General features: G+C 43.4%; 1 protein-coding gene across 5 annotated transcripts in view; it reads left to right on the top strand.

Annotated features, from left to right (window-relative positions):
• FSD1L (fibronectin type III and SPRY domain containing 1 like) overlaps nt 1-14661 on the top strand; it is a 359379-nt gene that overhangs the window by 315923 nt on the left and 28795 nt on the right. For all 5 annotated transcript variants that reach the window (XM_086962086.1, XM_086962083.1, XM_086962085.1 and 2 more), the window contains one exon: nt 4865-5116. In XM_086962086.1, coding sequence (XP_086818212.1) covers nt 4865-5116 — 252 coding nt within the window. The remainder of the gene's footprint in view (nt 1-4864; nt 5117-14661) is intronic.

Here is a 14661-nt window from a genome sequence, read left to right as displayed (position 1 = left end):
TTAACTCTTTATACTTGAGCGTACCGGCTTCTCCTTTGCTAAAGCTTTAATGAGTCCAGAATGCATCAGTACAACGTATCTATCACCTTAAAAAATAGGCCCATGTGTCTGAGGCTCGTAGAAGGCAACATTGGTTGGCTGCGGAGCAAAGAGTTGATCTTAAATGCCGTTGCTCCATCTACAAACCATTCAATCACCCAGAATCCAGCTCAGCCCATCTTTATGCTCCCTGAGATCCCTGTGCTCAGAACCTTTGTTACAACTGTAGATGTTCAGTTAAGCACCTGTGTGTGGGTGGATGCTCCCTCTTGTTCCCAAATTGTTGAACGAGCTGCCAGTTCATCTGAGGAAGGTTAATCGGTACGCCAGAGTCAGAAGGGCTCTTGAGACTCATCTGTTGTGCTCATTTGGTTCCTGGTGTGTTCACTTGTGATGTCTTGTTCTCCAGCAGTAATTCTGGTGTAAGTTGGACTTTATAAGCAATCAAGTCATAAGAATGTAGGGAAGCGATGCTTCCTCTAGGATAGCACATGCACTAAATTCACTGGAAGGTGAATACAGTTTTACCACAACTGCATCAATAACTGCCTCACTTTCTAAAACTGGCTCATTATGCCTGAAATTTTATTCTGTAGGAGTAAATGTAGCATCCACGTGCTTAAAGAGAGACAAGAGCTGCATTCCTTTTCACAAAACTCATGAAATTATTTATTTTGGGTCTGTTCCAGTCATTCGCTTTCTGTCGGTAATGACAAGTACGTTTATTCATAATTGACTCTTTGACCATCGTACACAGTACCAAATTGATGGCCAGCTGTCTTGTTGCCAGTCATCACTTGAGCAGAACAATTGGGAGAAACTCAGATATTTGCATCTAACAGGCACACCACATTCTTCAAGGAGGGAAGCCAAAGAGCACACCTTTAAAATCAATGAGTTGAAGATTTTCACTCCATGAACCCTTGCTTTTTGCTACTTTCTTTCGAATACATCTTCTGTGGTGGAGAGTTCTCTGCATTAGTTGAATATCAAATGATGTCTCCAATTCTACCTGTACTTTTTCCTCAACCTGAGCAATTACTCATGAATTTCAGCTATGACAATAAAGAAGGAACCTCAAAGCAACAAATTGCATGTTAAATTGCAATTCATGGGTTTCCACCTAAAAGTAGACATGCCTCTCTATGGGGTGAGAAGGGGACGGGGGTGTCTCATCATGGTATCTAGGGGATCACTCATCTCATTAACAGCTCTTCTGGTCTTTTACAAAGCAGCACTGTAGTGACCGATGTATCTTTACAAAGTACTACTTTAAAAATAGGCAGTGCACACAGGATTCTACAGTTTGACAGGTGGTTTTACAGTACCAGATTCATTAAATTAGGCATCATTTGTTGAATTCATTGTTGTGCATTGCTAATAGTCAATTAAAAGTATGTGACTACTGTAGACGAAAATAATTACCTATCTGTGACTAAGCTACCGTTTCCAGGGTTAAATTTCATACATTTGCTTGTAGTCCATCCACATTCCCTCTGAAGAATATTACACCTTTACAAATGTTTGCCATGATAATCGGACAATATGCCTGTGGAGACTATAGGCTTCTCCACCATGCTGGCATTACGGATGATCTAAACAATGACATGCATGAGCAACACAGATTGCTGGCTTAAATGTATTCCTTTTCTACCACCATGTTAAATGTACCTGGCTTCCCCAGCTTGATGTAGAATAATTAGAAACATATGAATCCTTGACAAACAAAACTGTTGATTAGTAACATGTTCATCTTCCACATACCAAACTCACTTTTCACAGTGCGCTCTTTCTCCTGCTGACCCGGCTTTTCCGAGGAAATATCAAAAGATTAAAAAAGGCAACTGGTCTTCAGCGAATAACCTTAGCCCTAAACTAAAAAAAACAAGAAATGAGCTGTACTTTAACTATCCTGGAGCAGTTTCTAAAGGTAAATGTGACTTCAGAGAAAAAATATCCTAATAGGAAAAACAACAGCATTGTTTGTTGTGACCTTCACTGTGCATAGGCATGGTACATCTCCTGGAATGGGAGCTAATGGAGTGTGCTCCTTTCATGGGTCTACTTTTCAGAAGTCATGTCCTGACTAGAACACTTGATCTGGTAAACTGTGTAATGCTTGAATGTGTACTAAAGACCAGGATGCTGGTGACGTTTTCAGACCTCAGTCTAGTTGTCGTCGTGAAAAAACATTGTAGTGTTACATGAAAAAGGGTACATTAGTAGAAGCAATTCAGCTGAACTGGTTGCGTGAAACGCTCCGTTTCACCCACTATCCCCCCACACTTTTAGCTTTTTTAAACACACTTTATTTCAATTTGAATAGAAACAAAAAAGCCTGAGACATACCGGCTTAGTGTAAAGTGAATATCCTGGAGATCGCTATCAGGTTACATACACATCAACAAGTAAATAGCAGAGTTTCATCAGAACATACGGATATAGCTGAAACATACAAGTGTTACCGGGTTCTGCATATCCATAAGCAGTGTATTTATTAAATCCCCCCCCCCCCCCTCCCACCCCACACACTTGTGAATGAATTTGATAATCGTATTATGGTTGTACCAAACCTAACTTTGATACTTACGTAGGTATCTTGGAGACACCGTCTCCTTTTGTTTTAGCAGATAAACCCTGTGATCCTGTTTAAATATGTAGAGCCACTCGGCTTAAAATTGCTCTGCTTAGTCAGTACCTACATTCTGGAAGGATGGAGCAAACATCACAACCATTTTCCTGTTCTGCTCAAAAAGCTTTCAGCCCTGAACATTGATACAAAATAAAATGGAGAAGTCTCTTCATTTGTTGCCATAGTTATGATCTGTTTTCACTTTCCTGCAGGGTGGGTGGTGTATCCTCTGAATTTATGAACACCCATCAAACTGCCTGCTGTGTACTATCAGGATATGATGTGGCTTCCCACTTTGGTCACGTTGCCTTACAAGCTACGGAATATTTATATAGCCATATTAAATCAGAATGCAAGGGAATCCCCATTTGGCTAGGGCCTGCATTTGGTTCTCTCCATGTTCACCAAAGCCTCCATTGAGCCAGTGCTTATGTAAACTTGAAGTTTATTGCTCATGAGCTGACTGATGTTTAAGCATGATCTCAGCTGACGTGAGCTGCAAGTTAGATGATTATGAACATTTAACACATTTTCACTAAGCTGAAATTGTCCTCTATCTGCATACATTCATTGAACCATTAGGAGGTATTACATTATCTTTAAAGTAGGTGTTAAACGCTTCAGTGTATATTTCTAGACCAAAGAAAACAAATACAGAAAAGTAACACTGTTCGCTTAATGGTGTGAGGGATTTTAAAATGAAATGTACTTTTAGTAGATTGAGATTGCTCGAAGAACTTGCTTGGTTTGTTGATTTTCATGGTTATGATTCGGACCCCCAAAATTCCCTTTTATAGTAAACCCAATGGTTGGTTAATTTTGGTCTTAAATGTTAATCTGGTTGTATTCAGTTTCCCACCGATGAAGGTATAAGGCCTCATCTAGTTCACTGCAGAAATACTTTTGAGAATATGCATCTTTTGTGGAGCTGGATAGAGTTGCACCTAGATTTCTCTCAACACTTCGAGATTGTTTACTTGACACCAGTATGGACCTGAATTGTATTGTGTACATGGGCAGCAGAATAATTTTTGCAAATGAATAGATTGTCTCACTCCTATAACTATTTTGTAATGCCACTGAGACAAACTTTTTAGGGGAAGGAGGTGGTTCCAAAGCTATTGCGTGGCATTACCTCAAAGCAGGTAGCAAACATTGACCCAGGTTTGGCTGAAAATTATTTTCATTATGTACATGATCTAATCACCATTCACAAACTGCATTTTGCAGTACGTTTAGCTGTACTGCAATAGAACTACTCGCATACTACAAAATGGTATTCACAAATGTACATGCTGGGGTCTCCAACTTTCCTAATTTTTCTTTGTGGGCACCTCTGCCCCGACTGCACAAGCATACACCTACATTTTAGTTGTAAATGTGGGAAGGACAGGGAGAGTAGCTGGAAAATGGGGATTATTTATTACTAAATGGGAAGGGGAGTAGTAAGGAGGGCTATGAAGGGGTTCAGGAGTGAGAATACACCCATAAATAAATGTACGTTTTTTAATACATTAATGTAAATTAATTCTATACATAACTTTTAATAATTGTAATACATAAATCATCTTTTTACCTAAGGTGCTTTTGTCAATAAATCTTTAGAAAATGATTTCATTTTATTTAATAAATTGAAAATAAATATGTAATTTAAAAAATGTTTAGTGCTGTAACATATCTTTATTTTGTTTTACATTTAAAAGATACCCAAGTAACTTTCTATAATAGTTAACATAAAAATATTTTTACAATTTTTTTTTAAGTTGAGTAAGCTTTTATAAATTTCCCTATATTTTACCATAGGGCGAACTCCGTCTCCGATGTGTGAAAAGTTACTGATAGTAACTTTATGCTTGCAAATTTGGCTCCACTCCTGTGTTAGGTAGTGGGGAGATGTAAGTCTACACTTTGTAGTAAATTTACACTCTCAAATGGTGAGTAGCCAAATTTGCTACAATGTATAAGGGTAAATTCGTGTAGACGAATGTGTCACTGTAACTGTATCTTTGTGATTAGGGCCCCAATTGTTCATGCCACTTATGTGGAACAGATTTAAGTAACTTACTTGCTTTTCTTTATTCGAAAGTAACATGCAGTAAATCCTATTGCTAAATGTTATTGTCATGAGTGATGATCCTTATTTGGGCATAGGGGTTGGAACACTGAAGTTATTTTGTTTTTTGTGTATTTAAGGGGACACAGTAATAGAAAGTGGGCAGCACTACTGGGAAGTGAGAGCACAAAAGGACTGCAAGTCATACAGCGCTGGAGTGGCATACAAAAGCATGGGAAAGTTTGATCAGCTGGGAAGGACTAACACAAGTTGGTGCATTCATGTCAACAACTGGTTACAGGCCAGCTTTGCTGCAAAACACAACAACAAGTCCAGAGGTTTGGAGATGCCAGCTCCGGAAAGGATAGGGGTGTACTGTGACGTAGATGGAGGTATGTATTTAATTCTCTGTTTTCTTCTTGCAGATTTTTTGTGTTCCTTTTCATTTTCATTAAAGGTACAGGTGGCAAAGGTCTAGATAGTTATTGAAATGTGACATGTAGTAAGGTATTTCTTGTTCTAAATCTATGAACTGCTTCAAAAATAATTCTTTATTATTTTTTTTGCTTTCACGCAGCTTGCTCTTACACACCTTTAGGTGTGAAGAGAACAGAAGGTAGAAGTGAAAATTGAAGCTCATCTGTTAAGAAAACAGATCTTAGTGTTTTTTTCTGAAAAATAGTTTAGGAGGTAAGAATGCCTATAGGGGAGAAAACCCCACATTCTAGGGGCTTTCATTGATAACAGCTCATGCTTAACATGGAAGTGGGATCTCAAGATCAGTCGAACAAATAAGCTGGTCTGTGTAAGAAATTTGATTATCATCTGGGGTAGGTAACTACCTATAGCAAGGAAATATCACAGCCCTTGTCTGGGTGAACACTCAGTTATTAAATTAAACTGAGTGCTGAGGTATAGAGCAGACGAGTTGAACTAAGAACACTGCATAAAGTATTTATGCAGTACCTAAACAGTAAATAAATTCAAAAAGCAAAACAATAAAAATCCCAAACCGAATTAGAAAAATAAAGTAAAATGTCATTAAAAAATATTAATACCAAAATTATAAAAATCCTATAAGGAGAATCCGCGGTATGAAGTGTTAGAGTTTTAAGTTAAAACGGCACAAAGCGCCAATGATAGTCCGGGCTCACAGTAGACTGGCACCTAGGTGCTATTTGAGGCCAATACAATGGAGAAGGGGTTGGATACATCCACCGGTTTGTCTTGGTCAAAGATTTTACCTTCCGACTTGGGGCTGTATGTATATCTTGGCAGTAAGGATACAACCAAGATAATTGTCTACCCGCCAGATTTAGAAGCTGGTGGACCATTGGTGTACCATGGCAGAGACTACTCTGTCTTTGCCATGGCTAAATCCTTCCAACTGTCTGACTGAGTAAGCGCATTTGATGCTGACCCCTAGCCGCCCACCTAATTTAGATTGGCAGACATACAGATCAGTTTTCACTGCCTGTCATCTCCTGGAAACCCTGGCGGTAGGCGCTAAGGAGCAATGAAAACATTTCAATGCTCCCCTTTTTAGGTTTCGAACCTGGCGAGGGGCACAGCCCCTCCCAGTTTGAAAACTTTTGTTTTCAGTAGGGATGTTCAGACCGCCTCTGTTTCCAATTGGCTAGCTCCATAAATGGAGGCTAGCCATTGGGAGACAGAGGCTGTCAATCGCGCTTTCTCTTGAAAACGCGATTCGGGGGCGTTTCTGGTGCTTTTTTTAAGCCCCGCCCCTTTGTCCCGGGCCGCGCTGCGATTGGCTGCCAGCCCGGGACACCCCTGTGACGTCATTCCCGGGCCGCGCTGTGATTGGCTGTCGGCCCGGGACTGACTTGTTTATCATGAAATAAATATGTCTTCGAATGTAGTACGAGGGCACATTTCACGCTAGCGTATACCATTAAAACATTGATTTTAAAAAAAAAGTAAATAGGCATAATTTCGAAGAAGTTCCCTGAAATTTCACACAATTACGTAAATTTCACAAAATGGGCTTTAAAATCAGCCATTTGTCCCAATGAAAATAAAATTCATTGTAAACAATAGGAAGGGGATAATTCCCCTAAACTGATCTTGACAAGGAGGGCTCACTTCGTTCGATCGCTTGTCTGATAATCTTCATTTGTAAATAAGTAGCAGAGTTTTTTCTGGCAACTCCCCTTGGTAAGAGTGGCACTTCGTTTAAACTGAAATCATATTGCATTTGCCTGTGCGCGTGCTGTCCCCAGGCAGAGTTAATGAACGTCAGTGATTGGCTAAAGCCGGTGCTCGTGACTTTGTGCACAGCTGCCGGAGCCCTGAGGTGAATTTCCGCACTGACTTTCACCACTGTGCACCTGGTGACTGCAGGCTCCAGAACAAGCCGGGCAGGGCTGTTTCGCCTACTTTTCAGATCCGTTGTCCACGACATTTGGGGAGGCTTCCAAGCGCTTAAAAGTGAAACAATGAAACACTAATAGTGTTTTACAGAAATACTTTCAATGGCACTCGGATTAAGCGTTCGCTGGTTCTTTGTTGCTGCCTGGACAAAGGCCTTGGAGAATAGTCTCATGGGAAGGTGGGATAAAGTACTTGAAACGGTAACCTGTTCCTAACGTTTACTGATGAGGAAGAAACATTTTCAAAGTATGACGGTTGCAAATGGCATGCCTGGGAAATGTTTTCACCTGAGGCTGCCTTGGAGAGGACTAATGATTGTTAACAGCCCGAATAAGGCTCAAGGTATTGTTTTTCATTGTATAGCTTATAAACGGATTCAGCATTTGTATCAACAGTATTTTAAGCTGCATTCGGTGAACCCAAAGAATCGTCCTGGTCACTGAGCGGAAGTAGTTTTGTAATCCTTTTTACATTTTGATGAATGATAAGCAGACTTAAATGTCAATTTCACTTCATTTGTGCCCCATGTACAACCGAGATGGACAAAACCAGAGCTCTCCTAGTTTAACTCAATAGAGCAGCTGCAGCGTAGCTTTGTAAAATACAAAACTGCATGCCTGAAGAGGCATTTAAATGACCGATGTGTACCAAATAATGTACTTTTGCTGTGTTTGGGTTCAGTATTGAAGAAATTATGCGGTGGCTTGGTTCTTGAAAATCCACACGGAGTTGTTACAGGTCAAAGATACAAATCTTTGAATAGCGCATTCACTTGCATTATGTAATCAACAGAAAATTTGATTTAGGAAACACAACGGATTGCATTTGATTAGGCGAAAAGTGTGTTCTTCCACTGAAAAATAGTACTTGCATTGCCATTTTTGTGTGGTAGAGAAATGCTACAACAAAGGCAGTAGGACCGACTTATTTATGGAGAAAAAGCTATTTTAAAACCAATGGCCCTTCAAAGGTGGCTTGGTATTTCACCCTGCCATTAGATTGTTTGTTGAAAGTAATTTTAAAGATTCCCTAAGTAGTCATGGGTTTTGTGTTGATTACTCCCTTTTGAAAAACCCTAGATGTCGAAGACTTGCACTTGGATAATCTGTGCCACATCCTCTTAGGACTGCCTGACCGGTTTAGTTGTCTGCAAGGCTCTTGTAATTAATACATTCATTAAACACATTTCTTTCTTTACCTCTTTTGTTCCCTCTTTCTTTCTTTCCCTCTTTTGTTCCCTCTTTCTTTCCCTCTTTTGTTCCCTCTTTCTTTCTTTCCCTCTTTTGTTCCCTCTTTCTTTCTTTCTTTCTTTCTTTCTTTCCCTCTTTCTTTCTTTCCCTCTTTCTTTCTTTCCCTCTTTTGTTCCCTCTTTCTTTCTTTCCCTCTTTCTTTCTTTCCCTCTTTCTTTCTTTCCCTCTTTTGTTCCCTCTTTCTTTCTTTCCCTCTTTTGTTCCCTCTTTCTTTCTTTCTTTCTTTCTTTCTTTCTTTCTTTCTTTCTTTCTTTCTTTCTTTCTTTCTTTCTTTCTTTCTTTCTTTCTTTCTTTCTTTCTTTCTTTCTTTCTTTCTTTCATGTGGGACTTGAATCCGCCCCTTCTTCCATTGGCTAGCTCCGTAAATGGAGGCTAGCCATTGGAAGACATCGTTGTCAATCAGTCTTTCCCAGTCAGAACGCGATTCGGGGACGTTTCTGAGTCTTTTTTTAAGTCCCGCCCTCTCCTCTTCCCATTGGTGGAATTTTACCTTCCAGCCAATGGGAAGGGGAGAGCGCGAAAAACACGCCCCCGATTCCCGCCCCCGAATCCCAAAATGACCTTGTTTCTTTTGAAGGCTCTTTCCATGGTTGTATCTTTTATGTAATCCTAATTACTTATGTATCGCAACTGGTTCTTTTGTAAAGCGCTCGGACACCTTCGGGTAATGTTTGCGCTATATAAAATCGCATTAAATAAACCGAAGATCCTCTGTGAGGCGCTGTCCCGCCTCCCCAACCCAGGGCCGCGCTGCTATTGGCCGCAGCCGCGACCCCGGAAGTCAGGCAGGCCGGGGACGGGACGACAAGACCTCCCTTCCCTGAGGCAGACGAAAGGAGAGCCCCGGGGTGCAGCCCACCCCTGGTCTGAAGAGCACGTGGGGTAACATGAAATGGCACTTTATGTCCAGAGATGAACCTAACCATTCACTCATGCACAAAGTTTGAGCCTTCCCCGTTGACAGTGCTGGTTCTGGCGCATGACTAGAGTGAGTGATGGTAGCCGCCATACCCGCTGCTCCAGCGGATATACGCCGGTACAGGGCTGTGGGCGTGGGCGTGCTCATCCAGAGGCTCAAAGTGTGCTACTCTTTAAAGAGAGTGATGGCTTAGGATTGACCACTTGCGGTGTCTGTGGGCAGCCTTCAGTTACTTTGCGTCTTTGCTTATTATTCCAAATATGTGTACGTTAGTCATGACCTCACTCCAAAGACTATATCCCTGCCCCATGGCTGTGGGTGCATTGTGCTACAAAACAGTAGTGATTAGTGCCCCTTCACGTGGCTCTCAGATATACCCTAATTTAGACCAATTCGTCCACTGCATAGCCAGATCCACAGGCCCTCATTTTAACCTCACTCACAGGGCTTCCTTCGTGTTGCTTGCTCGGATAAGCACCCACATGAAGATGCTTGCACACCCCCGCAAACCTCTAAATTGTCCAGACTTTGAAATAGCGCCTGACAGTCACATAGCCTCTATCTGTCCTGCACATAGCTTCCAGAAGCCCCTTAGATGCCAACAGATGCTCGCCTAGTTGCCACCCTCCCCACAGCTCCCTTGAGACCACCACACATCCCCAAACTTAAGAAAGCCCCGAGTGGATCAGACCACTCGTGATGTCTCACACAGCTCCTTACAGGTTGGCTGATTCTGCTCATCCAGAGGATCTAAGTGTGCTACTCTTTAAAGAGAGTGATGGCTTAGGATTGACCATTTGCGGTGTCTGTTGGCAGCCTTCAGTTACTTTGCGTCTTTGCTCATTATTCCAAACGTGTGTACGTTAGTCATGACCTCACTCCAAAGACTATAGCCCTGCCCCATGGCTGTGCTTGCTTCCCTGCCTATGCTTGCTTCCCTGCCCCCTGGCTGTGCTTTCTTCCCTGCCCCCTGGCTGTGCTTTCTTCCCTGCCCCCTGGCTGTGCTTTCTTCCCTGCCCCCTGGCTGTGCTTGCTTCCCTGCCCCCCTGGCTGCGCTTGCTTCCCTGCCCCCCTGGCTGCGCTTGCTTCCCTGCCCCCCTGGCTGCGCTTGCTTCCCTGCCCCCCTGGCTGCGCTTGCTTCCCTGCCCCCCTGGCTGCGCTTGCTTCCCTGCCCCCTGGCTGCGCTTGCTTCCCTGCCCCCTGGCTGCGCTTGCTTCCCTGCCCCCTCGCTGTGCTAGCTCTCCTGCCCCCTCGCTGTGCTAGCTCTCTTAGGTGTGTGTGTGTGTGGCTCTGGGTGTGTGTGTGTGTGTGGCTCTGTGTGTGTGTGGCTCTGGGTGTGTGTGGCTCTGGGTGTGTGGGTGTGTGTGGCTCTGGGTGTGTGGGTGTGTGGGGCTCTGGGTGTGTGTGTGTGTGTGTGTGGCTCTGGGTATGTGTGTGTGGCTCTGGGTGTGTGTGGCTCTGGGTGTGTGTGGCTCTGGGTGTCTGGGCGTGTGTGTGTGTGGCTCTGGGTGTGTGGGTGTGTGTGTGTGGCTCTGGGTGTGTGGGTGTGTGTGGCTCTGGGTGTGTGGGTGTGTGTGGCTCTGGGTGTGTGGGTGTGGCTCTGGGTGTGTGTGTGTGGCTCTGGGTGGTGTGTGTGTGTGGCTCTGGGTGGTGTGTGTGTGTGGCTCTGGGTGGTGTGTGTGTGTGGCTCTGGGTGGTGTGTGTGTGTGGCTCTGGGTGTGTGTGTGGCTCTGTGTGTGTGTGTGTGTGTGTGTGTGTGGCTCTGTGTGTGTGGGTGTGTGTGTGTGTGTGTGTGTGGCTCTGGGTGTGGGTGTGTGTGTGGCTCTGGGTGTGTGTGTGGCTCTGGGTGTGTGTGTGGCTCTGGGTGTGTGTGTGGCTCTGGGTGTGGGTGTGTGTGTGGCTCTGGGTGTGTGTGTGTGTGGCTCTGGGTGTGTGTGTGTGTGGCTGGCTCTGGGTGTGTGTGGTAGTAATTGCTGTCTGCTGAGCTCATCCAGTAGGGTACAATATGACTTACATTTGCGAGAGATTAAGCTGTTGGCATTGTAAATTACAATGCCATTTATTTATCTGTTTTCAAAACCAACACATAAATAACATTTTTGTCACTTACATTGTCAATAGCTCTAACTTTTGCAAAGGCGAAACCGTTGCATTGTAAATGCTTGTTTATTTTCATTTTGGGATTTTCTTTTTTGAATTTTTTTTTTTATAGGTTTGACGGACGGCTCCATGTATCAAACTGTAAAAAGCATTGACAGGAACCGCAGTGAAGGCGATTCCTGCCAATGCTTTTGAAATGACTGCCAACTTGGCAGTCATTTCTAAATTTGGTTTGTGGAGTACCCTTGGCATGGAGACGTTCAGTCCTCCGCCAGGCTGACAAGGAATATTCGGTCCACCAAAACATAAATTGGCCCTAAGTTTGTTAAGTCCTAGTCAGCCACAGGAGTACACTTCTTAGACCCCCAGGACCTCAAGGAAGACGCGTAGAGTCTCACAGGGTGTCAGGCACTGGCCAAAAGAAGGGTCCAGTCCAGGTCAATTCACCACTGGTCAGCTAGGAACTTCCAGAAAGAGGCCTCTTTTATCTTGTTATTTCCCTGTAGAAACAGGCGGTCAGCCAGCTGACCATTGGAGTCATCTTCTTTGTCCTGGGTGCAAGGGGACAGGCCCAATCATTCACTGCTCCTCTCAGGTCATAGACAATCCTTTTCTGAAGTGGGTGCCTGGATGTGCCATCTTTATGCCTCACACTAGCTAGTGATTCAGAAAAGGGGGTGGTGATGGACAGAGTATCTGAATTAAACAGAATACTACTACCCAGTTAACAGATCAGGGCTTGATCCATCACCGTTTTTTAGCTCACTGCACCATCCCATCTCAGAACCTGGCTACATGCAAATTAGTCTGTCCCTGGCCCAGTGCATCATGGGAACAGGGCAGACCAAACTACCAAGCCAATTCTTTAACTGGAAGAGGCTGGTATTGATACCCCAGTGTTTGGAGCGCATTCCATAAAAGGAGCTATGCATTAAAGGATTTCGTTTTGGGAGCCTACTTGGAAGATATTCTCAATGCGGCAGACTTGTCCTCGGACTCTACTTTTAAGAGGTTTTACTTCAAACCAGTGCAAAACCTTGCATCTTTCGTGGTAGAAAAGTTTTAAACCAGCCTAATCCTTGCCTCCGAGTCCTGACATAGAATGAAAAATGTCCTAGCTATGTTAATGGAAAGTTTAAATTCTATTAAGGACACAGAGGCAAGGATTAGCCCACCCTGGCATTCTATTGAGTTCCTACCCTCCCATTTGAAGTTTATGAATTTAGCCTTCTAAATATATGGGGCAATTTGTAAGATGAAATAATTGTCGTCTAATTGAATAGTATGTTTATTCAGTCATATTACACTTCTAATTTATCATATTTTTCCAACAGGAAAAGATTTGAAAATGTGATTGACAGTTCACTGATACTATATATAGAGCAAGGGACTCACATCTGAATCGTTTTGTCCACCATAAGCGTGGAAGGGTATGCTCAGACATGAGTCCCTTGCTCACTGCATCATCAGGATTCAAGCAAGCCGGGCCGAAGACGGCTGTAATGCCAGAAACCGGTCCCCGGAAGCTTGTTTCCTTTCCAGTAAAAGAATTGGCTCGGTAGTTTGGTCTGCCCTGTTCCCATGATGCACTGGGCCAGGGACAGACTAATTTGCATGTAGCCAGGTTCTGAGCTGGGATGGTGCAGTGAGCTAAAAAACGGTGATGGATCAAGCCCTGATCTGTTAACTGGGTACGAGGGTTCTGCTTAATTCAGATACTCTGTCCATCACCACCCCCTTTTCTGAATCGTTTTGTCCACCATAAGCGTGGAAGGGTATGCTCAGACATGAGTCCCTTGCTCACTGCACCATCAGGATTCAAGCAAGCCGTGCCGAAGACCGTTGTAATGCCAGAAACCGGTCCCCGGAAGCTTGTTTACTTTCCAGTAAAAGAATTGGCTTGGTAGTTTGGTCTGCCCTGTTCCCATGATGCACTGGGCCAGGGACAGACTAATTTGCATGTAGCCAGGTTCTGAGCTGGGATGGTGCAGTGAGCTAAAAAAACGGTGATGGATCAAGCCCTGATCTGTTGACTGGGTACGAGTGTTCTGCTTAATTCAGATACTCTGTCCATCACCACCCCCTTTTCTGAATCACACTAGCTAGTGGGCAGGGGTGACTCCTGACCCTCCCTAATCAATGGCCTTACTGCAAACAGGCCCAAAATGCAATGTGTTTGGGCAAATACAAGATAGTGAAATTCCTTGGTCACACTAAACTTTAGCTCGGGGGCTGGGTGTGTGTGTGTGTGTGTGTGTGTGTGTGTGTGGGGAGTATACTAGGGTAATCTTTCTCCCACATGTTACACTAAATTCCAGTTTGGAAAAGGTACTGTAGCCACAGCAAGCCCAGAGACCGAATTCTAGTAGGGCAAAAGCAGGGTCCTTCAGCAACCAGCCAGTGAATACTCGAGAATTGTCTTGGCATCCTGTTCTCTCTTTCAGTTCCGTCCCAAGTGCTATGTGTAGCTCAACAGACATGTCAAGGAGGATTTGACAATGTGGTATCAAGAGGATTGGCACTGCCCCCATTCCTCTGAGCTCAAAGGAGTCCTCACTGCCTATTCAGGGTGCCCTGTCAATCACAGTGACCTATTGTGTAGCTCCTGGGAAGAATTTCACACCTTACTCAGGCCAAGTGCAGGCTTGGAGACATTTTGCCAATTAGCCTTTTGGGGCTTAAAGCAGGGAAAATGTACGTTTCTAGAAGTGACTTTTTCTTAATTGTTAATACAAATCTGAGACCACCATTGAAGTGGAGTTTTAATAACTTAGCATTTTTTAAATTATTTTTCTAGCTGGTTCCATTTCCAAGATAAAGTATTAGTATTTAATATAATTTGCCCGAAGTTCTTTGGGACAGCCTTGCTACAGTGAAAATAACTTTTGGTATTAAATTTCTACATGTCCTACTTTTAAATGTCATGTATATTCCCTTTTGGGCTACAAAGCTTATATAGGGATGACCTATTAAAATGTAAAATGGAAGTTTTGACCTGTAATAAGCGTTTATTTTGACAAGTAGAATTGTAGTTTTTACACTGCTACAGTCCAGTCCTATTTGCTCTGCCTCTCGAGTGGGTGACACAATAGGTGCTGCAGTCCGCTTGTAGCATTTAACTTCCACTCCCTGGGTGCACATTGTACCATGTCCTAGGGACTTAAAGGTAATTTTAATGTGCCAATTCAACCATGTTTAAAGGGAGCACACAGGCACTTTACTACTGGTTAGCAGGGGTAAGAGCAGAGAGTTCTAAAGACAGCAAAAATATAGTGTC

This window comes from Lissotriton vulgaris, chromosome 3_1 (genome assembly GCF_964263255.1).
Source record: "Lissotriton vulgaris chromosome 3_1, aLisVul1.2, whole genome shotgun sequence".
Lineage (NCBI taxonomy): Eukaryota > Metazoa > Chordata > Amphibia > Caudata > Salamandridae > Lissotriton > Lissotriton vulgaris.
The sequence above is the reverse complement of the archived record's forward strand: the minus strand, read 5'-3'. Positions and strand labels throughout refer to the sequence as shown.